The sequence below is a fragment of the Phoxinus phoxinus genome (assembly GCF_949152265.1).
Source record: "Phoxinus phoxinus genome assembly, chromosome: 23".
Lineage (NCBI taxonomy): Eukaryota > Metazoa > Chordata > Actinopteri > Cypriniformes > Leuciscidae > Phoxinus > Phoxinus phoxinus.
This window is the reverse complement of record NC_136898.1, coordinates 27,619,042-27,641,042: the sequence shown is the minus strand read 5'-3', so window position 1 is coordinate 27,641,042 and position 22,001 is coordinate 27,619,042. Positions and strand designations below refer to the sequence as shown.

At 41.6% G+C, this 22,001-nt stretch overlaps 1 protein-coding gene across 1 annotated transcript; it reads left to right on the top strand.

Annotated features, from left to right (window-relative positions):
• The first annotated feature begins 1,189 nt into the window (after positions 1-1,189).
• Positions 1,190-6,837, top strand: LOC306991946 (uncharacterized protein). The gene is made up of 6 exons (XM_079600276.1): positions 1,190-2,033; positions 2,760-3,043; positions 3,150-3,484; positions 5,225-5,632; positions 5,738-5,892; positions 6,019-6,837. Exons 1-6 carry the CDS (start codon positions 1,426-1,428, stop codon positions 6,281-6,283), a joined length of 2,055 nt encoding a protein of 684 aa, XP_079456402.1. The 5' UTR covers positions 1,190-1,425; the 3' UTR covers positions 6,284-6,837.
• Positions 6,838-22,001: the final 15,164 nt, after the last annotated feature.

Below are 22,001 nucleotides of genomic sequence, written 5' to 3'. Positions count from 1 at the left end.
AATAAGCTGTTAAAAGTCTACTTTTTTATGTGTGCACTTACAATCGAAATAAAACATTGTGCTTTTGTAAAATAAAGAAAGTAAACAGGGAGTGCTTTCTGCCTCTCTGTCTCCGTGAACTTTTTTTCTGAAGCACGTCACTAAACATAAACAAAACTCAGCGAATACTATTCACTCAGACATGAGATATATATCTCTATAATCATTTAAGTGTGTAGTTTTAAATTATCTAATTCAAAACTAAAAGAAATATTCTCTGTTTATGTAATCTATATATAAAGAGCGAGAGATCAGCCGTTCTCATTATCGTTCTCTCACCTCATTCCTCTGCTAATGTGACACGCCCATCGACAGCGCGCGCTAGATAACCTGAAGCAACACATGCAAACCAGTCAACGCCCACAACAGCTGGATAACACACTCGCTGTGAGGAATAATAATATCGTGATAATCCTGGAAATTCTACCTCAAACGTGCTGGAGTAGCCGAACAACGGGTCCAGCTGCAGATCATCAGTAAGTGCTTTGTTCTAATCGCGATATGAAATGGTGTCTGTAAACCGCAAAAGACTGTTTAAATTTGAATCCCGTTTCTGTGTTTGAATGAATGAATGGCACAGCATGCTGTTGTTTACTACAGCTCGCGTGTGTCTGTGTGTGAATGAAAGTATGAAACTATCTATATTGCCTACTGAGATGAGTAAAAATCGACTGAATACGTTGAAATAAAATGTCTTTGTATAAGCAACATATTAAACTTCAAATTAACATTTATGCCCTAGGCTTAATATATATTAGCCTATAAAAGACAATATGTTACAGACGAAATATGAAAGACAACATTTCGTTTTGGATAGATTATAAAGTTTTTACTGCCACATCAAAACCTAATTTACAAGGTGCAAACAAAATCTTAAAAGATCAATATAAGCCTTCTCTTTAAATTATTTTTTTGTTTTATTAGTGACAAATTTGGGGAGAGGATAGCCTACATCCAAAACTTTTTGAAAATACGAATGAGAATTAACTGCACAATTACTAGAAATGTTTACTAGTTATGTGACCTGTCACGGAAACCAGGGACACATGTCAGCAGCACAGCTTACGAGCAAAACGAGAAAATGTTCATTTTTTTAAAAAAATGGTGATTTTCGCTTTTTTGCAGAATCTGTTAGTTGAGATCACGAAGAAGCATCTCCATGTTTGAGATAGCAGTATTGGTATATTTAAAATCAAACATTTTGATGTTGAAATCGGCTTGTTTTGCTGAGCTTCTATCGTGCAGTAGGGGCGTGTCATTGTCTGTGTGTATTTCCATACTGGATAAGCCGGCTTTTGTTTCTTTTGTTATTGACCATGCCCTCCAAGGGATCAGCGTGGCTACTTATGCAGTGCTCTGGTCGGCTCTATCTGATATCAAACTTCAATGAAGATGGACGTCGCAAAGTTTGTCGCAGACGAGCTGAACCGTGGCCGTTACACAAATGTTTTGAACTACTTCTTCGACAAGCCGGATGCTTATGAACAAGCGCTCACTGATTCGGAAGACGATCTGAGCGACGATGAAAGCGGCATGATAAGACTGAATAGTATCCCTAATCTACAACTGAGCGAAGATGAAGACGAGGAAGAATGTATCGGACTGGCGTCAGACGAGTTGGACCATAAGATATCAGAGGCTATATCGATAGTAACATTTGATGGGGATACAGACAGAGAAATGGGGAAAATCCGTAACTTTGACTGTAAATGCTACACGAGGAGAAAAGAGAACTCTCTGCATGGGAGACAATCCTGTAGCCAGAAGCTTTCTCCAGACATTATCTACAACATACGGCTGGATTCTTTAGCTGCGGAAAAAGAGTGGCAGGACATGCGAATTATTGGACATTTAGAGGCAAACAGACGCTCAGTGCAAACTTCGGAGATGGTTACATCCACAAAGAAGACCCCGACAAAGAGAAAGTGTGCCCGAACGACTTATTTCATCGGAGGCAACGAGATCTGCAAGAATACTTTTCTGTTTCTTATGGGGTGAGTTTCCACATCAAAGTTTGACGTTTTGTGTTCATTCTAAGAACACGTACACGTTATCTCATGTTTAGACCTTCCCATACTTAACGTTACCTATTGTTATTAGCTAGCTCAGGACTGTCGTGTTAATCGTTAGCATCATATCACTTGCCAAAAACCCCCATTACTATAATGAGCTTTTAGATGGTAATGTGAGCATCTGCTATTAATTTGAATAATGCTTCAATTGCTTGAATTGACTGGTGTTAATGACTTAGCCCACGTAAACCTGCCTGTTAGCATTCTTGATTTGAATGTGATGCTAATAAGTTTAGCCAGTGGTGGAGGAAGTACTACTAAATATTCTTACCAAGGATTTACTAACGTAATAGTAAATGTATCACATTAAATTCCTACTTGAGTAAAAGTATAAAGTATCCGTAGTCGTAAAATGTGTGTTATAAGTCAAAAGTAAAAGTATTTATGAAGAGTTTAATGTACAGGATTTTTTTAATCCTTTGACTCAAACCAGGTCTAACCACTAACTGAGGTCTAAACCAAGACTAAACCAGGAAGTACAGATACAGACTCTAAAATGTAGTGAAAATAAAAAGTATTCATCATAAAATTTACTTCAGTAAAGTAACAGTACCTATAATTTGTACAATACATTCTGATATAGGTGACAAGATGCCTGTTAACAAGACCATGATGTTAAACATTTTTTCTTTCCCCCCTTTTTTTCAGCATTGGCAAAGACACCCTGGCTGATATAGTCAAACACTATGAGGAGAATGGGGCAAGACCACGTTTGAGGAAGAGGCAGTCCCTGCCACGTCCACCAGCCAGGTTCATCAACCCTGAGGATATCAACAGAGTTGTGGACTTCATAAAAAACTACGCAGAAGACAATGCCATCATGCTGCCTGGCCGACAGCCTGGGCATAAGGATTGGCATGTGAAGTTGCTGCCAACCCATGTGTCCAAGGCCTTAGTGTGGCGTCTCTACGTGAAGACTGCTAAGGAGCTTGGTATGTGTAAACATTCATTTAGAGTTGAGTGCTTATAATGTGAAATAATGCGAAGCACTATTAGCAATTACAATACAACTAACCATAAGCAATATCTGTTTTTCAGGTGAGCGTGCAGTTTGTAAAACCAGCTTCAAAGCACTGTGGAATCGACTTCTCCCACACATCAAAAGTTGCCGGCCGCGCACAGATCTCTGCTGGCAGTGCCAAAGCAATAACGAGCAGCTGATACAAAGTGCAAACCTCCCAGATGATAGAAAGTCTGAAGCAGTAAAGAAGCAACAAGATCATATTTTCCTTGTGCAGAAAGAGAGGGCTGTGTACAACGACATGACTGCTGCCTGCAGAAAGATTCGCTCTGGCTCTAACCTGTCTTTTGGACCGTCCCTACCAGCAAGCAAGAAGATTAGGATGCATTACAGTTTTGATTTTGCTCAGCAGGTAATATTTCACACACATTTACATTTACTTTATTAATGTCCCTTAAAGGGCGATTTGGTGCATGACAGAGATGGGGACTCGAGTTTGAGACTCGGACTCGAGTGCGACTTAAGTCGCACACACAGTGACTTCAGACTCGACTTGAGACTCGTTCTCGAAAGACTTCAGACTCGACTCGGACTCGAGCTGCGGGACTCGTGAACAATGTTTATTTTTAGGAAACGTCTGATGAGCTCGCTGTTATTCCCCTCCTTCCGTTACCTATAACCTGCCTACGTAACACTATATCTGCTGCGCGCGGCCACACATGAGAGGACATCAAACATCGACTGCACCGGCCGCTGCTGTGCCATTCATCGTAAGCTGGGTTTTAAAACTTTCACCTCAAACAGAATTTTCACCTCAAACAGAAGGCACAAATCCTTTCTTTAAAGTGAATTTCGTTTTGTATTAATTGTATCTTAATTTTAATCAATGTTTCATCAACCAATTGCCTGGATTTAATAAATAAGAAGTAAATATAGCAGACAATATAATCACGACACGGAGGCGCCTGCGTGTGAACTGGAGCGCGTCTCATAAATTAACCGAAACTCAGCGTATAAGGTAGGCTAGTCTACTTCACAGACCTGAAAAATATATCTATATTGAAATGTTTACTTTTAAACAGAACAATTCAAAACGAAAGAAAACAGACTGCTCTCTGCTTATGTAATCCGTAGCCTATTTCTCTCTGGCGCATTCACTACTGCGAAGATCGCGAGTCAGCATCGTCAACTTCATCTTTATTAATAAACAATTAAAATGTATACTTGCTATATTTGACATATTCATAATCATTGCTTTTGCTGGTTCTTTGAGCTTTTAGGTGCTTTATCAGCAGCGCCGCCGCCGAACGCGTCACCACCGCATTAAAAACATGATTGCGTGATGAAAACATGATGAAAAACACCATCTAAACATAGCCTAACTGCTTAGAAAGAAAACACAGAACAAATAGAGTAGCCTAATGCGCACACGTCCATCTCGCGAATGTACAGTCTTCTTCATGCCATCACCCATTAGCCGCTTTTCCACTGGCCAGCGCGACCACCGAGGCCGAAACTCCTGTAAAAAATAAATCGCTACAAATATATCAGACGCTGCCATTTAGTCTTTATTTAAAAACCACGAACAGGTAACTTAGCCTACTTGCATTTTTCATTCGTTAATGTCTTTAACGAGTAAAATATTACTGAAAATTGATTAGTAATGCCTTACACTACTGCGTTACAGCAAAAAGTAATATTGTAATGCATTACTTTTGTAACGCGTTACTCCCAACACTGCATATTACTTTGATCCTTATATATGGATATGCAGTGTTCTGCATATGCAGCCTGGATGGGTCGCTGTACGTGATGCAACACTTATTTAACCAAAAGAGACTTGAGACTTGACTTGGACTCTAGCTCAAAGACTTGAGACTTGACTTGGACTCTAGCTCAAAGACTTGAGACTTGACTTGGACTCTAGCTCAGAGACTTGAGACTTGACTTGGACTCTAGCTCAGAGACTTGAGACTTGACTTGGACTCTAGCTCTGAGACTTGTGAGCATCTCTGGTGCATGAGAATAAGCAGCCTGATAATAGCGCAAATGCAGAATAGCATCAATATAGAAATTATCTTTATTAGACAGTTATGAATAGACACAAATTTCATTCTAATCCAAGTTCCCTCTCTCCCTCTGTCTCCTACAGTTACACTTTCCCTCAAACCCTCTCCAGCCAGGACCAATGTACTTCCTGACCCCACGGAAATGTGGCCTATTTGGTGTTTCCTGTGAAGGGCTGCAGAAACAGGTGAATTACCTGATTGATGAAGGCATGTCATCTACTAAGGGAAGCAATGAAGTCATCAGCTACATGCATCATTTCTTCGGCAACATTGGAGTTGGAGAAACAGAGGTGGATCTTCATTGTGACAACTGCAGTGGGCTCTTCATGCTCTGGTACCTTGCCTGGCGGGTTGGACACAAGCTTCACGACCAAATTGAAATCCACTTCCTTATTGCTGGCCACACCAAGTTTTCCCCAGACTGTGGCTTTGGACTCATCAAGCAAGCCTACATGAAGACAAGAGTCAACACTTTGGCAGACATCGCTGAGGTACTTTAACTTTACTTTGCTTTAATGACTTCAGTGCTGTTTTCTGTTCTGCTTCAATGAAACATTTAACTGAAGATCTTTTTTCTTTTTCTTTTTTGTCATCAGGTTGTGGAAAACAGCTCTCCTGTGAGTCACCTCAATATCCCACAGCTTGTTGGAACGGCAGAGGGCAAAGTTTTAGTCCAGACCTTTGACTGGCAGCAGCATCTGACTCGCCACTTCCGTAGACTCCCAAAGATCAAGAGTTATCAGCACTTCAGGTACTTATTGAAACTTTCACATTGTGTACATACAATATAACATAGCAACAACATACACATGACAGTTTTTTTATGAGAAAATACTTTGCCATGTTTAAAATGTCTTATGTGCTTATTCTGTCACAGCTTTGACGCCAAGAGACCAGGTGTGGTGCTTGCAAAAACTCACTGTGATGCACAACCTGTCGAATATCAGCTACTGCGCAACGGCGCAGATCTGCCCCCTATCGACGGTCTTCCTGTCCTGGCCCCACCTGGACTGAACATTGACAGGCAGACCTATCTGTATGAAAAAATCAGGACATTCTGTGCTGACGAGGCAAGAGACATCACATGCCCAGCGCCAAGGGTCACAACACAGAAGAGTCCAGAGAAGAGGATGCGAATGTGATATCATTTGGACTGTGTCACAAAGACCTTTGTCTTATGCTGCTATTACCAAGTAAAAGTGGTCAAGAGGGCCAGCTCTGTTTTGATTGAATGATATATTTTATATTTTTATAAATCATTTTTATTTTTATTTGTGTACTTTATGTAGCCTAACTAAAACTACATTTGGTGCCTTCTGCACTGTTTTGCACTTTTTACTGTCTATGGCATGACGCTAAGTGAGATATTTCAAGCCTTTATTTGTTATAATTTTGATGATTATGGCTTACAGCTTTTTGAAAACCCTTTCACAATATTCTAATTTTAAATTTGGGGGTTCATAAGCTCTAAGCCGTAATATAAACAATGCCTACTTAAAGTCTCTGCAGCTAGTGTACTTGAATTTAATTTATCTGCAACATTGTTGTATAATTACAGTTTTGCACAATAAATGTTCTCAAAACTACATGCACGGTTTCTTTCTTTCTTTCTTTCAAAAGTACATTTAGCAGTTGTTTAGCAGGGTCTGTGTAACCTGTTCTGAAATGGTTTTATTATAATGTATATATCGTTATTGCAAGAGGCTGCAATGTATATTGCAATATGGATTGTAGGCCATATCGCCCATCCCTATTCCTAGTCTGTGAAACCTTTCATTGCAAATAAAATTATGTTTATTCATTGTGAATAAAATTATTTTTATTCGGTGTACATAAGTGTTGCCTATACAGTTTTATCGGTTGATGCTAAGAGACATTTATTTATATATTACCTGTTTGCAAACTTTTTTTTTGTTATATGATGGCACATTTTCCTGACCTGTTTGCTTCCCCCCCCCCCCCCCCCCCCTCATTTACAGCTTTACAGGGGGTATGGCTTATGTAAATGAGATGTAAATGAGCCCTATTGTCACTCCCAGCAGCAGAGAGAGGTGAGAACTGCACAATCTTCAGAGGCAGATTTCTCCACTTTTAGGTTTTTCGAGTGCCTACCTTCAAATGGCCACAACTTCTCCAAATATTATCAGATTTCCATGTGACACATCGTTGGAAAGCTTGGAGACTACACTTTCAGAATCTGTGAATAACTCAAAATGTCCCAGAACCGACTTGTGTCCCTACTTTCCGTGACTGGTCACATATATGTGTGTGTGTGTGTGTATGTATATATATATATATGTGTGTGTGTGTGTTGTCTTTGCATTCTTGCTTGTGGCTCAGTGACACCTATGAAATGCTCATTAGTATGCAGCATTAGCAGGTCTTTGTCTTCTCAGGTGTGAATTAGGACATTATTCATGACCTTGTTGGATCATTCACGCCCACCTGCATATTGCCTTTCCAAACAAAAAGTGTCTTACAAAATTTAAATCAATCTATTGTTTAATGTGAACGATTAGCCCGGATGATTTTCAGATAATTTTAAAGTAAACACTTTAGCCGACAACATCCATTAGTTAAAATGTATTGTGGGAATATGTGAAGTTGGTCGTTTGTGGTCTTATATCAGACAATTTAAGTTTGAGTTTTTTGAATAACCACGCATAAATAATATTCTCTCAAAAATGCAAACATGTACATACATGTTGCTCACATATTATGATAGCCATGTTCGTGCTAAATAGAGTGTAATTACACCTTTGCCATTAATATATTTATAAGCAACTGAAAAAAATACAAATATCAGGTCATGTCAAAACATCTCAAGGACCCCAAAAACACCTTAGACCCCAGAGGGTTAATGTAGAAGCCACTCTCCACGGTGGCTTGTCCATGTGAAAGAAGTAAAACGCTCTGGCAGAACCTCAACAGGTCCATGTAGGATGGGCTGAGGGTCAAGTGTAGAAACACATTCATACGTTGCTTGAAAGGCTGGAAAGAGCGGAATTGTTCACCTCTGCTCTCAAGAGACAGCAATGATGTAAACTGCTGAATGATTGCATCACCTACAACATAGACAAAGAAATTAAGTAAATTAATAGGTCATTTAAATTTAGTAGTCCCAGTTGGCCTATCAGACCATTTGGCAATACATGCATCACAACATCATGTTATAACATCTAAGAGCTAGGAATGTGTAAGGCTTCTTCTGAACTTATTAATTTGATAAAGCATTGACACTTCCTGACTGTTGAGAGGGGAGGGGAGTGCAGAAAACCATTTTCCTAACACACACTTCTCACACAAGGCTTTAATCAATCTGAATAACCTATGCACTTTTGACTGTCCCTATACAATATCTTCTTACCAGCTGGGATGCCACCTGACAAATGTTTGCCCTGGAGGAATGTTTGCACTATTCCCTTCATCTGTCTGATGCACCAATCGGGATATCTGTGCATTCTTGAAGGGTCCAAGCATGCAATCTGCCTGACCACTAGGAATTTTAGGGGGCTTTTCTCCTGTAGCTTCACAACAACCTTAACCAGGCCCTGCAAACATTCTCGCCTGAAAGTGAGCACAGAAAGCTCACCAACCTTGAATCCTGGTTTGCTCTGAAGTTCCTAACAAATGAGGAACATTAGTGAATGTTCACTGCAAATGCCTATTTCTTTTTCATCTTATTATTATTACTATTAATTTGAGTAGTATTAGTTGTAGTAGCAGCCTAAACATAGTAGTAGCAGTAGTAGTACTACTAAATGACAGAAGTTAATTTTACAACATACAGATGGTACTCAACCAGAATGCCTATTACCGCCGCGCCAGGCACCGCGGCGAAACTCCCGCGGCAAAAATAATCCAGTCGCATTTCAAAGTCATTCGCGAAATGACCGCCAGGTGGCGCAGAGGGACATTGTGCAAAACAGCAGAGTGTGCCGTATGGCACGCGTCGGCGCGAACACTTGCATTTTCCTATCAACAGTGGAAACAACTTTAAATAGGCCTACTCAATCTTTTCTGGTCATACAGAAAGGAATAGGCCTAATGCTTCTGTCGCAAGTAGGCTACTTTTATTTGGGTAAACTCACAATACCAAGAAAACGTTGTGCTTTTGTAAAATAAAACAAACAGTGCGCGCTATATATAATTATCTCCATGCGTGAACTGGAGCACGTCTCAATAATGAACTGAAATGCAGTGTACAGCCTCAAAAACATGATGAATATTTCTATATAAAGCTCGAAATGTCCACTTTTAAACTAAAACATTCGAATCGAAAGCAAATACCGGCTGATTAGGCTGTAATCCATATGAAAGGTGCATTTCTCTCTAAAGGCTCATCCACTAGCGGAGATGTATATAGATATGTTTGGAGCCGACACTGATTTAGAAATATATATTTTATTAATAAACAATAAAAATGGCTCATTTTTTCAGACATATTATCATTAGTCTGCTTTTGCTGGTGCTTTGCGGCAAGATTTATGCATGTGCTTGAGCGCGGAATAGCCTACTATATTCCTCCATGCACTCAGTAGCCTATTTAAGCAGAAAATAATATAAACATTTGAAAAAATAAAACGAGCTCCACAGAACATAAAATATTAATTTTATTTTATTTTTCGTGTTCGCATTTATGAGGAAAAAACGATGTTACGGACGTGACAGTTCTCGGTTACGGACGTGACTGCTCTGAAATCGGCACTAAAATATGCTTTAAAACAAGGGTCGGCAACTGGCGGCCCGCGGGCCAAAACTGGCCCGCCAGCAATATTTTCTGGCCCGCCGGATTATTTTGGAAGTCCGTTTTTTTTTTTTTTTTTTACTATAACGGTTTACAAATAGGCCCCGTGAATCAGTGATGCGCGGGATGATCCAAAATGAGCGACGAGTGCCTGCGGTCACCCGCGGTTACGAGTAATCCAAAAATATTTTTAATGATATTCGGGTCGCGGTCGGTCGGGTCGTTTGAAATAAAGATGCCAATTAAACCATTGTAATTTATATAGTACTAGACATAATGTTCTATGAAATACATAGGTCTACACTTTATTGGCTGAATAACTGCGCGAGGATGACGCACGAGCTCAGTCTGCAGAGATGACAGTGGGAAATCCTTATTTACCTGAATGTTGAGCGCGTTATTAACTTTTGAAGAAGAGCTGAAGCGGGACAAAATGCCCGATTTCCCAAAACGTTGAACTGAGCAATGCCATTGTGCCATTTTAATAGGCTACTTTTAAACGCATATAGCTCAGTAATGCGAGTTTTATGTATTTTCTGAGAGGGGGCGGGGTTTTTGTTGGGAAATTCGGAGGAGAGACGCACACTTCGATTAGACTGGATAAACACATGCAGCATCTTAATTGTTAAGAAAATGAAACGAAATAAATGAATAAATCAAGCGCACCCCTATGCGGGCCAGTGGGTCGGGTACAATATTTTCTTTCTTTTGTTTGCGGTCCGAGTTGCGGGCGGGTTGAAAACGTCGGTCGGGTTCGGGTTGTTTATACATTGACCCGCGCATCACTGCCGCCGTGTATCATTCGTTCAATCGTTTTTTTCCCCCCAAATTAAAACCAAAAATAAAAAAATGAAAAACGACTTGTTTTTGTGATTTGAGATTCTGAAAACGAGATCTAAATTTTTAAAGCAGGTGAACACTTTTAAGCTTTTACTTTTAAGTATTTTAAGCGGTTGCTGAATTGAACCTTGTGGGAGCGGGACGGAAAAAAACAGTCCCGCGCAGACCTCTTGTGTCCCGAATAAATAATAATTTAAAAAAGGAATAAAGTTCAAAAGTTGTACAGTCCATTGGTAATACAATGCTAAATCAGATATATGTACAATAACATGTCCAACAATCGATTTAAATAGTACATGGGGTTTAATTTATCGTTAATAAGATGTATCCGCGGCATTTGCTCGTGTGCTTAAATGGTCCAGTGGTAGAACTTTCGTCAAGTGTGTGAAAGGTTCTGGGTTCTAATCTGCATTTGTATAGTTTTTTTTTTTTTTTTCGTTTTTTTTTCTTCATCAAAACCGATTATGCTCATCAGTGGTTGTATATAAGTAGTAGGGACACGTTTGTGTGCATTATATTTTGTGATTTCACCGTAACGCATAGGCCTATTCCATGTAGCTGGCCCGCCATCTACTGGATAAAAAAAATATTGGCCCGCGGCCAAAGTTACTTGCCGACCCCTGCTTTAAAACATTCACAGACCTCAATCAGAAAGCACAAAGCCTTTCATTAAAGTGCATTTTATATTAGCCTATTAATGCATGTCATAGCCTATTATTAATGCAGACAATCAAACAAACAAAAAAATTTTTTTTACAGGATAGCCATTTTTTGGTTCCTAGCCTATACATTTTTTTTAAAAACATGGTTTTAATAAGGTGCGATTTGCCAGGGGGACGGGGATTTCCTTCTGGTCTAAACATCCCTGCTTCTGCTGAATTATTTTAATCCCCCCTCCCTCCACAGTAATCAATGCTATACATTACTTCACCAATAGACCATATAAAATATATAAAATAAAGATATGCAACAGGCACGTTTAAATGACAAACAATAAAATCAGAACCAGTTTACGTTCCATTGGCCTTAATGCATGCACGGCTTTCAAAATGTTACAAAGCGTTTTGAGATTATTTTGAATGAAATATTGAAGTTTATAATTAAGTATTTTGGCACACCACGCCGAGTGGCGCTATCCATTGTTCTAAAGTCGGGTTTTATTCTGGCATGTTGAATTAGTGTTCGACAGACGTGGCGGCGCGTTCATTTGGATTTATTTTTCTCATAACAGACAGCTAAAATAACTTAGGCCCTAATAGGTTACTCCGTAGTTTTTTAGTCATACAGATCAGAGTAGAGTAGCCTACATCGTTCAACACTGCAAACTTTTATTCATATTAGGCTAACGACAAAAGTTTATCTGTTGTCTCTGTCTCCGGGAACTGCGCGTCACAAAAATGAACCGAAAGCCACTTTCCTTCGCTCAGTCACAATAAGAAATCGGCTATATCTAAAGCCTTTAAATGTCTAAATATTTAATAAATGTTATCTGATTAGGTAATCCGTATGAAACCGAGAGGTGCAGAGGATCTACTCAAACATGTTTAGCTATCATGTGAGCGCTTCCCAAATAGGAACGGACAAGGGTGAAAATATCGCTATATTTAAATGTAGACTAGGCTAAATCGCCCTGAATTAAATTGTAAAAACAGATCAGATAATGTATTTGTCGAAATGTTGCGATATTGTTTCATTTAAGTTCATAATTATTCTATAAATGTTATTTAGTTTAGCAGCACCACGAAGCACTGTGGTTCGAGATTTATATATAAAAAATAATAATAATTCACAAATCGCATGCAGGTTGTAAGGATCCAAAGATCCCCGTGGAATTTGTAAGCATATTGATGCTATGGATTGAATTCCTATTAACATAGTCTCCTTCATTGCCTGAAGGAGCTTTAATGGGAATGTGGGTTCCATCAATGCAGCCAATCACATTTGGGAACCCTGAAATTGAAAGTTATACAATTAGAAACATTTAAAATGACTGTACATAGTATGGATAGATTAAGTAAATGGTCTGTCATAGAATATCATAGAATGGACAAACCCGCCACTCTGTGGAATTCCTCTTTAATGACCCTCAGTGGTTTATGGCCAGGGAACTGCACAAAAGTCTGAACCGTTTGAGTGCAATGCATACTGTACGAACAGCCCTACACACAGTAACCGTTCCCACATGCTCTGCATCGCCTACTGTATACAAAAAACTCCCCGTCGCAAAAAAGCGAAGGGCAATGCACAAAATGTGCTCCGTGTTCAGCGCTAATCCGCGATGTGTCACGTTTGCTATAGGGTTTCAAAATATTCGTTAAATAAATTAACGATTCTTTTGAAAAACGGTAACGCTCCCACAAATATTCATTTGGATACGAAAATACATCGATACGTGGTCGTATCACCCTCTCACGGCGGAAAAGATTTCGTATTATCTGTGCTTCCACATCCACTGGATCGTCTTCAAAAGGGCACGCCATGCTCCGTCTCCTCTCTGAAACAAACTAACCCTGGAACATAACCTGCTCCGGAGCAGTTCAGAGAGTGAGTTGCTATGACTACTAACATACCCTGAAAGTTACCTCCGTTTTTGGAACCGAAAGTTGAGGTTATCCGCTTACTTACTCTTAAACATACCCGGGTATGTCACACAACCTGCTTTCTGGAATACACCCCAGGTCATCTGCGTCTGAATAGCGCGCGCTCTCCATGTGCGTGTCACATTAGCAGAGTAATGAGCTTGCCAGAACGATAATGAGAACGGCTGATCTCTCGCTCTTTATATATAGATTACATAAACAGAGAATATTTCTTTTAGTTTTGAATTAGATCATTTAAAACTACACACTTAAATGATTATAGAGATATATAGCTCATGTCTGAGTGAATATTATTCGCTGAGTTTTGTTTAAGTTTAGAGACGTGCTTCAGAAAAAAAGTGCACGGAGACGGAGAGGCAGAAAGCACTCCCTGTTTACTTTCTTTATTTTACAAAAGCACAATGTTTTATTTCGATTGTAAGTGGACACATAAAAAAGTAGACATTTAACAGCTTATTTTTTCATATTTCTTAAGGCTGTATGACCAAAACTGACGGAGTATTTTAGGTCTATTTTGCTGCTATGTAAAAAAAAAAAACGAGCAAAACGCGCCCGCGCGTTTGCCGACCCCAGAGGGTTAATTAATCAATGAATAATACTATTGATTAGCATTACCAAATTTGGATTTTTTATTATTATTTTAATTTAATACTGTGAAGCTGCTTTGATACAATCTGTATTGTGAAAAGCGCTATACAAATATTCTTGACTTGACTTGACTTGGAAGAGAGGCTTGCATTTTAACCGTATCGAGGGAGATACCTAAGAATTCGAGGTTGGTGGAGGGGCCCAGAGTTTTCTCTGAAGAGAGGCGAACGCCGACATCACTGAAAACCTGCTTTAAGATATCGAGAATGGAAGAATGGGGAGAAGGGAAATCGATAAGCAAGAAATCGTAGAGTAAATGCAAAACGAACGGAAGTTTGCAGACGTTCAGCAAGATCCAACACAAAGCTTACGAGAGACTGTTGAAGATATGAGGGCTGCTTCTACACTCGAAAGTGAGCCTTACTGCAAAATAGAATTTTGAATCCCATTTAACTCCGAAGAGTGGCCAGTCAGCAGAGTGTATTGGCATGGTTTTAAAAGCATCTGTTATATCTGCTTTATCCAGCCAAGCACCTTGGCCAGCTAGCTTGATTAGCTGTTTGGCGTTATCCACCAAAGCGTAATGAAGAGAGAATGGTTCTAGCGGAATGCATTCGTTAACGCTTGGAATTTTGCTGGAATGAGGAGAAGACATGTCAAAAATTAGACGTTTTTTGCCAGAATATTTGCAGGTAGCGACGCCGATAGAGTTAATCCTAAAAGGGGGAAAAGGACGGAAGGCGAAAGGGCCAATAACATATCCTTTATTGACTTCTTTCTCGAGCAGTGTAAAAACAACGCCGGGCTCATTCATAGCTGATTGCAAGTTTTTTGATGAAAAAGATGTAGTGAGATGTGAGAGTATTCCCATCCTAAACCCTTAGGACAAGCCGGTGATAAGATCGGAGTGAAAAGAGAGGTAGCTAGAGAGGTTTGAAATGTTGATGGGTGTGGATGGATGTTTGCTCAGAATTTTCTCTAAAAAGGGGCTTTCCTTCTGGTTTGAGGTTTGTATCGGCGTGGGCAGACTGACTTTGGGTGCGGGTCCTTGCACAGGCTACAAATGTGGGCAAAACGACAATTATTAAATGAGCACACAGCTTCGTTAAACATATTGCAAATGGGACTGTCATTGAATATTTCGGCAGGGCGACCTCTGCTGTAGGAGCTGCATCTTACGTTTTCAGTACCGCGGACAGCGGCCGGATCGCGGCTAGGAAAAGCTTTTAGGGCATAAAGCAGCTGAGTGTCCGTGAGCGCTGCAGATAGAGCACGACAGACTTCTTTAACCGCCGAAATGACGAACTAGCAGTTCAGTATCAGTGATGGACCAGTCAAGTCTTGAATTGTAGAGTGTAATGCAAGACGCGGATTTAGCAGAAAAGAATTTATGATACTCATAGAATAAAATCAAGTCAAGTCATCTTTATTTATATAGCGCTTTTTACAATACAGATTGTATCAAAGCAGCTTCACAGTGATAACATGAAAATAATACAAAAAACAATTTCATCATCGTCCACCTTTAAGGCAGATCTATAATATTGTTGAATATTAAATGTCCCCAACTAAGCAAGCCAGAAGGTAAGGCAACAGTGCCCCCGTACCTTTGATTAAAGTCTGCCATCATAGATAGATAAAGATCTGACTGTTCCCTCCTATCTGGGAAAACTTGGCATAGTGTGTCCCTGTAAACGCTAAATGCAATTACAAACTCTCCGAACGATAGATTGCGTTGCAAACGTGGATCTGAGGTTTTGAGGAGCACTGCCACGTCACCGCAATCCACCATTTTCCTGTCGGCAGCAGGCTAAGGGAGAAGTAAAGAAGCCAGGTTGATGTCCTTACCTTGGATAATATTTTACCTGAGATGTGGAGATACTGTAGCGGCGGTGGGTGGAACGAAACGCCTACTGAAAGCTTGAGGTGGTGTTGATGAGGAGAGATTAAAGCTGGGAGAAGCCGGTGGAGTTGAGACGTTTTGAAATGGCGACTGCATCCTGAGAAGAGGAGCGGGCAGAGAGGCCGATGTAGAAGGTATGCTCGCTGAGATGTTACCAGAGAAGGAAGGCCGGGTTGTAACGGGATCTGGGCTGCGGTCGGGGTTGACGGAGTTTCCGAAATCCGTCATCTTGGACTGTAACCCTTTGACCGTTTGAGATAGGTTTTGAACTGCAGAAAGGAGCAGCTGGTTAGTATCGGGAGGGTCGGCGAATTGCGAAGGAGATATATCTTGTGCCGGTAGTGATGATTTTTTAGCTGACCGAGGTGTAGATTTTGCGGATCTTTTCCTGCTGTCTTTTTTCGGTTGATCAGTGGCTGAGGCGGCATCTGGATGTGGAGAAGTAGATGCAGGTGGATTGCCCAGTGTATTCTGGGCCAAGAGCAGAAGATCTTCTCTTAAAATTCCTTCACTAGCAGGGATGCCGGCGACCTCGATAGCGTTTAGTATGTGTTCAGAAGACCAGCTCGCCCATGAAGAGATCTGGCATTGAATGCGGGTACTGCGGCGTGTAGCAGAAGGAGATGGTTGAACAAAATCATCTGAATCTGAATAATCACAAATGGATTGCGTGTCCTGAGACATGGTTTAGTCGGCTTACTGGCGCTAACAGTTGAGTTAACTGGAGCGACAGCATCTGCGAACTCAAACATGTGTAAGTACTACCCTTTTATGCTAAAGTAAAAATTATATGATTGGATAGATGAGAATGTAATTAGTGACGTGAACGATTGAGTCTTCCTGGCAGAACTTGCGCTAGCTTTATTTCAGTGATTTTTTTTTTTGGTCATTTTCACAAACCATGAATAAATGTTATCTCAAAACTACAAAATTTTACATACATGCTGCTGACATTATTGTAGCAGAGTTTGTGCTGAATGCAGTGGAATAAGACTTTAGCCATGAAAATGTCACAAGTAACAGAAATAAGCACAAATGTTAGAGCATGTCAGAACACCTCCAGGACCCAGAAAACCCCTCAGATCGGCTATAACGGCAGTTAACTCTGATTTCTCCCTATTTATTTTTGCCCCTGATGCATTGCCATGCTTCACTACTATCTCTAGAACTCTTTTTACACTATTTCCTCCTCTCACTGTGATTGTGGTGTCCACCACATATTGATTTATAATACATGTTCCTCCATATGGCAAATCAATCCTGACTATCCCTTTATCTCTCTTAATTAATGCGGCTAGAGTCTCTACTGAAATGGCATTCAGTAATGCGGATAGGGGACATCCCTGTCTCACTGACCTCCCCACTTCAAACTTATCTGTTAACACTCCATTTATCTTTACACAGCTCTTTGCTCTCCCATATAGTTTACTCACCCATCCCACCCTTTTTACCCCAAATCCAAACTTCTCTAACACTCTGAATAGGTTCATGTTCTACCCTATCAAATGCTTTATTCCAATCTATCCCTATTACTATTCCTCCTCTCCAATCCCGTTTAATATACTCTATTACATCTCTGCTATATCTCTGCCTGGTATGCTATAACTCTGTGTTGGTTGCACTATACCCCCGATCACTCTTTTCACTCTGTTAGCTAAAACCTTAGTCAATATCTTGTAATCAACATTGAGCAAACTGATTGGTCTGTAAATCCATATATCTAACCTATTCTAAATCCATATATCTAACCTATTCTCTCTTTTATAAACTAAGGCAATCACTCCCTCTACCATCCTGTTTTGCACTATCCCTGTTCTTTCTATCCCTCTTTTTTTTGTAACATACATCAACTTGATGCAACCTGGACACATCATCAGTGATGTTACCTGAGGTCTCAGAGTGTTTCGGGTCTTTCAAGCATCATACACTCTCACCCAGGCGACCCAGCTGGGGTTGATCAGGCCCCAGCTTGTGTCCAGGTAGCCCTACCCCACCCATGGTTCTCCTCTCCTTATCCACAGCCACCTCGAGGCAACTTCTGCTGACTCCGTGACCTCTTTGATGGCCCTTCGCTTACTGGCCCCTATGATGCCCAGGAAGTTGTAGGCCCTGCAGAGAGACTGGCCAGCAAACCCTCTGCATCCCACCTCAATGGGCTCACACCGCGCTCGCCACCCATTGTTCCGGCCATCCTCCACTAGCTCAGCATATTTTGCCCTCTTCCTCTCATTGGCCTCCTCGATCCGGTCCTCCCAGGGTACAGTGAGCTCCAGGAGAACGATCTGCTTGGAGGTCTCTGAGATGAGTAACATGTCAGGTCGCAGCGTTGTGGTGGCGACAGTTCCTGGGAATTTCAGTTGCTTCCCCAGGTCAACTTTCAACTCCCAGTCTTGTGCTGTTGCTAGCAGGCCAGATGAGGTGGCCCTGGCAGCTAATGGTGGCTTCTCCCCAGCCCGGACGAAAGCAATGGTGTTTTTAACTGGGCGGAGGCGCTTGCAGTGGCCAATTCCACAGCTGATGGTATTCGCTATGGCCTTCAGGACTTGGTCATGGCGCCAACGGTAGCGCCCCTCGCCCAGGGCCTTCGAACAGCAGCTGAGGATATGCTCCAGGGTCCCCCTCTTCAGGCAGAGGTTGCAGGCTGGTGACTCCACCAATCCCCAGCTGAATAGGTTGGATGGGCTCGGTAGTACATCGTAGACAGCCTGGATCAGGAACCGTATGCGATGGGGTTCTGCTTTCCACAGCTCTGCCCATGAGACCTTGCGGTCCACTGCATGCTCCCATCTTGTCCAGGCTCCCTGCTGCCGCATTCCAACCATCCTGCTGGCCCGCTCCTCCTCTACTGCTGCCCGGACCTCTAGCTGCACCAGTGATCTCCTATCCTTCCCCTGTGCCTTGTTGTAGTGAGATGTTGTGCCGCTACCAAGGCCAGCTCTTCCATGAGTCACTGCTCCCACCAGTGCCCTGTGCCGTAGCCGCGACTCAGCCACATTCACCGCCTCTGCTGCCCTCCACCTCCGCCCTGTCCTCACCTCGATCCCAGCCTGGGAGACCTTCGGGTCCTTTGACTCTCTGTATTGCAGCACTTCCCTGGCACGGCCCACCTTGAACTCCTCATTCAGGCTGCTGATCGGGAGCTTCAGCTTGTTGTTCTGGCCATACAAGGCGATGCTGCTCAGGCTTCGAGGTAGACCCAGCCACTTCCGTAGAAACCTGCTGACTCTCCTCTCAAAGCCCTCGATGGTGGAGATTGGAACCTCATAAATCAGGAGGGGCCAGAGAATCCGTGGGAGGATGCCATGTTGGTAAATCCAAGCCTTGAACTTGCCAGGTAGGCCTGACTTGTCCACTGCGACTAGCCAGCCTTCCAGTTCAAGGTTGGTTGCACGGATGGCTGCTGTGTCTTTCAGACTGCAGTCAAACACCTTTCCCAAGCTCTTCACTGGTTTCTCGGTGATTGATGGTATCTGGGTAGTGCCAAGTGTGAAGTGGAACTTGTTGGTAACCTTTCCTTTCTTCAACACCAGAGATCTGGACTTTGCTGGCTTGAAGCACATGCGAGCCCAGGTGGTCATCTCTTCCAGGCCCTTCAGGATCCACCTGGCCCCTGGGACGTGTGGTGTTGTCACTGTCAGATCATCCATGAAAGCCCTAATGGGCGGCTGGCGGACACCGGACTTGGTGAGGGGACCTCTGCACTGGACCTCTGTAGCCTTCACCAGCATATTCATGGCGAGTGCGAATAATATCACTGAAATTGTACATCCAGTGATGATACCCTTCTCGAGTCTGTGCCAGTCTGATGTTGTAGACCCCGCAGAGACTCTCAGACTGAAACTGTCATAGTAGTCCAGTATGAGGTCTCTAAACTTCTCTGGGATGTGGTGCCGGCGCAGGGCCTCCTCAACCAACCTCAACCTCTGAATACTTCGACTAATATTGGTGCTACCTCTTCCTTTTATACTTTATACCTATCCCATCACTTCCCGGACCTTTTTCCGCTCTTAACCCCCCTATTGCCTCTATCACTTCTGCTTCTTCTATCTCCCTATCACATCAGTCTCCATCTTCCTTACTTTCAGAACATTCTCTACGCTTTCTAGTACATCATCATCTATACTTTTCTCATCTACTCCTCCCCTTTTAATAACTCTTCATAAAATCCCTGCACTCTCTACAAAATCTCTACATAATCTTTTGTTGCCTTACCTTTTGTATTTATTTTGTTAAGATGTTTTACTTTGTCTCCTTTTCTCTAGACCTAAAAAAATACCCTGTACATTTTTCACCCTCAAAGCATATTTTGCTTTGCTCCTTAAAATCGCTCCTCTACATTTCTTCCTCTCATATTTCTCTAGTGCCGTTTTAACTTCTATATATTTTTCCATACCGTATCCTTCTTCATCTTCTTGTCAAGGATAATCAGAGGACTCAAGAGCAAAGGCAGGTACAGAAACAAAGTTTCTTCTAAAAAGGTAACAAAAGCAGTCTGCCGTCAGGTGGGTACAGAACTGGAAAGAACAAAAAGGCTTGGCTGGTGAAACACAACAGCGGTGGTCCCCGAGCTGGGTATTAGTAGTCAGCAAGGGTAACTCAATCTCAGGCCAGTAGTTGAAGACACACAGGCAGCGGTAAGGTTGGAGATCACGAATAGCAGAATGTCCTCTAGGTGCCCTAGAATGTCCGTCTTCCACTTTTCTCCCTCCTTAATGCGTACTAAATGATATGCGTTGCGGAGATCCAACTTTGTGAAAATCTTTGCTCCCTGCAAGATCTCGAAGGCTGAGGACATAAGTGGTTAAAGGATACCGGTTCTTGACAGTTATGTTGTCCAGCCCTCGATATTCAGAGCAGGGACTCAAAGAACCGTCCTACTTTTTCACAGAGAAGAGCCCCGCCCCGGCGGGAGAGGAGGACGAGACGATGGTACCAGCAGCGAGAGAATCAGTGAGATATCTTTCGAGTGCCTCGTGCTCCGGTGCTGACAAGGAATACAACCTTCCGCACGGCGGAGTGGTACCCGGGAGGAGCTCAATACTGCAGTCATAAGGTCGATGGGGAGGGAGAGAAGTGGCCCGGGAACAACTGAACACCGCCCGCAGATCGTGGTACTCCCCCAGCACTCCTGACAAATCACCAGGCTCGTCCTTTTTTAGCAAAATTTTAGCAAATCAGAACGATTCAATGCGATTCAATTAGCAATTAAATTCGATTCGATTATTAACAATTCTGCATCTGAGTGAATAAAATACATTTTTGGGAAATTCATGACCATTCAATAGATTTTTAATGACTTGATTCAGGACTTCAGTTCAATAGCTTGATTCAGGACTTCAGTTCAATAGCAGTTCAATAGCTTAACTTCTTATGACTCAAAATACATTAATATACATAGGGGAGGTTGAGAGAGTAGAGGTAGGGGTAAAAGTTGAGGAAAATATATAAAAGTACTGGGAGTATATTTAGGGGTGGAAAGCAAAGAGGCAAGAGACGTGACTAGGGTGATTAACAAAATAAGAACAGTATGCACAGTATGGAAAGGGAAAGTAATTGTTGTAAATAGTCTGTTGTTATCAGTATGTGTGTATGTAATGAGTGTAATTGAAATGCCAGGGTGGGCGATGAATGAGTTGAATAAAATTTTTTGTGATTTTATATGGCAGGGAAAAGGGGTGAAAATAGCACAGAAAACATTGGTGGGAAAGAGATGGGAAGGAGGTTTAAACCTGATGGACCTAGAAATAAAAAGGACTGCAATGAGAATAAAAACAGTGATAAAGTATATGGGAGGTAGATGGGATTATGGGTGGAAGGAATTCTTAAGAAAATATATTGATGATGTAGGAGGAATAGGGGAAAATGGCTGGTACATGGGCTTTAAACAATCCATGACAGGTGGAATACCAGAAATATACCGGGAGGTATTAGAGGCATGGAGGCAGTTTCTGCCATACATACATATACAAGACATACATATGTCCTCATGTTTCTAAATGAAAAGTTTAAACATAAAAATAAAATGTTATATGAACCTAGATTTATGAAGGAGGCATAAAACAGGTAAAAGATATTATGTATGAAGTCATTCCAGGATTTCTCAGAAACAACTGCATTTATGACTCTGTGTGTGATTTGGAGGGAATGGAGAACAGAGAGAAAGTGAACAAAATATATGAAAA

Bases quoted from the DNA above. Each gene is read 5' to 3' on its own strand.
- LOC306991946 (XM_079600276.1), top strand. From the start codon at position 1,426: ATGAAGATGGACGTCGCAAAGTTTGTCGCAGACGAGCTGAACCGTGGC. The intron at 5,633-5,737 runs GTACTTTAACTT...TTTTGTCATCAG, and splicing joins CTTTGGCAGACATCGCTGAG to GTTGTGGAAAACAGCTCTCC. The intron at 5,893-6,018 runs GTACTTATTGAA...ATTCTGTCACAG, and splicing joins AAGAGTTATCAGCACTTCAG to CTTTGACGCCAAGAGACCAG.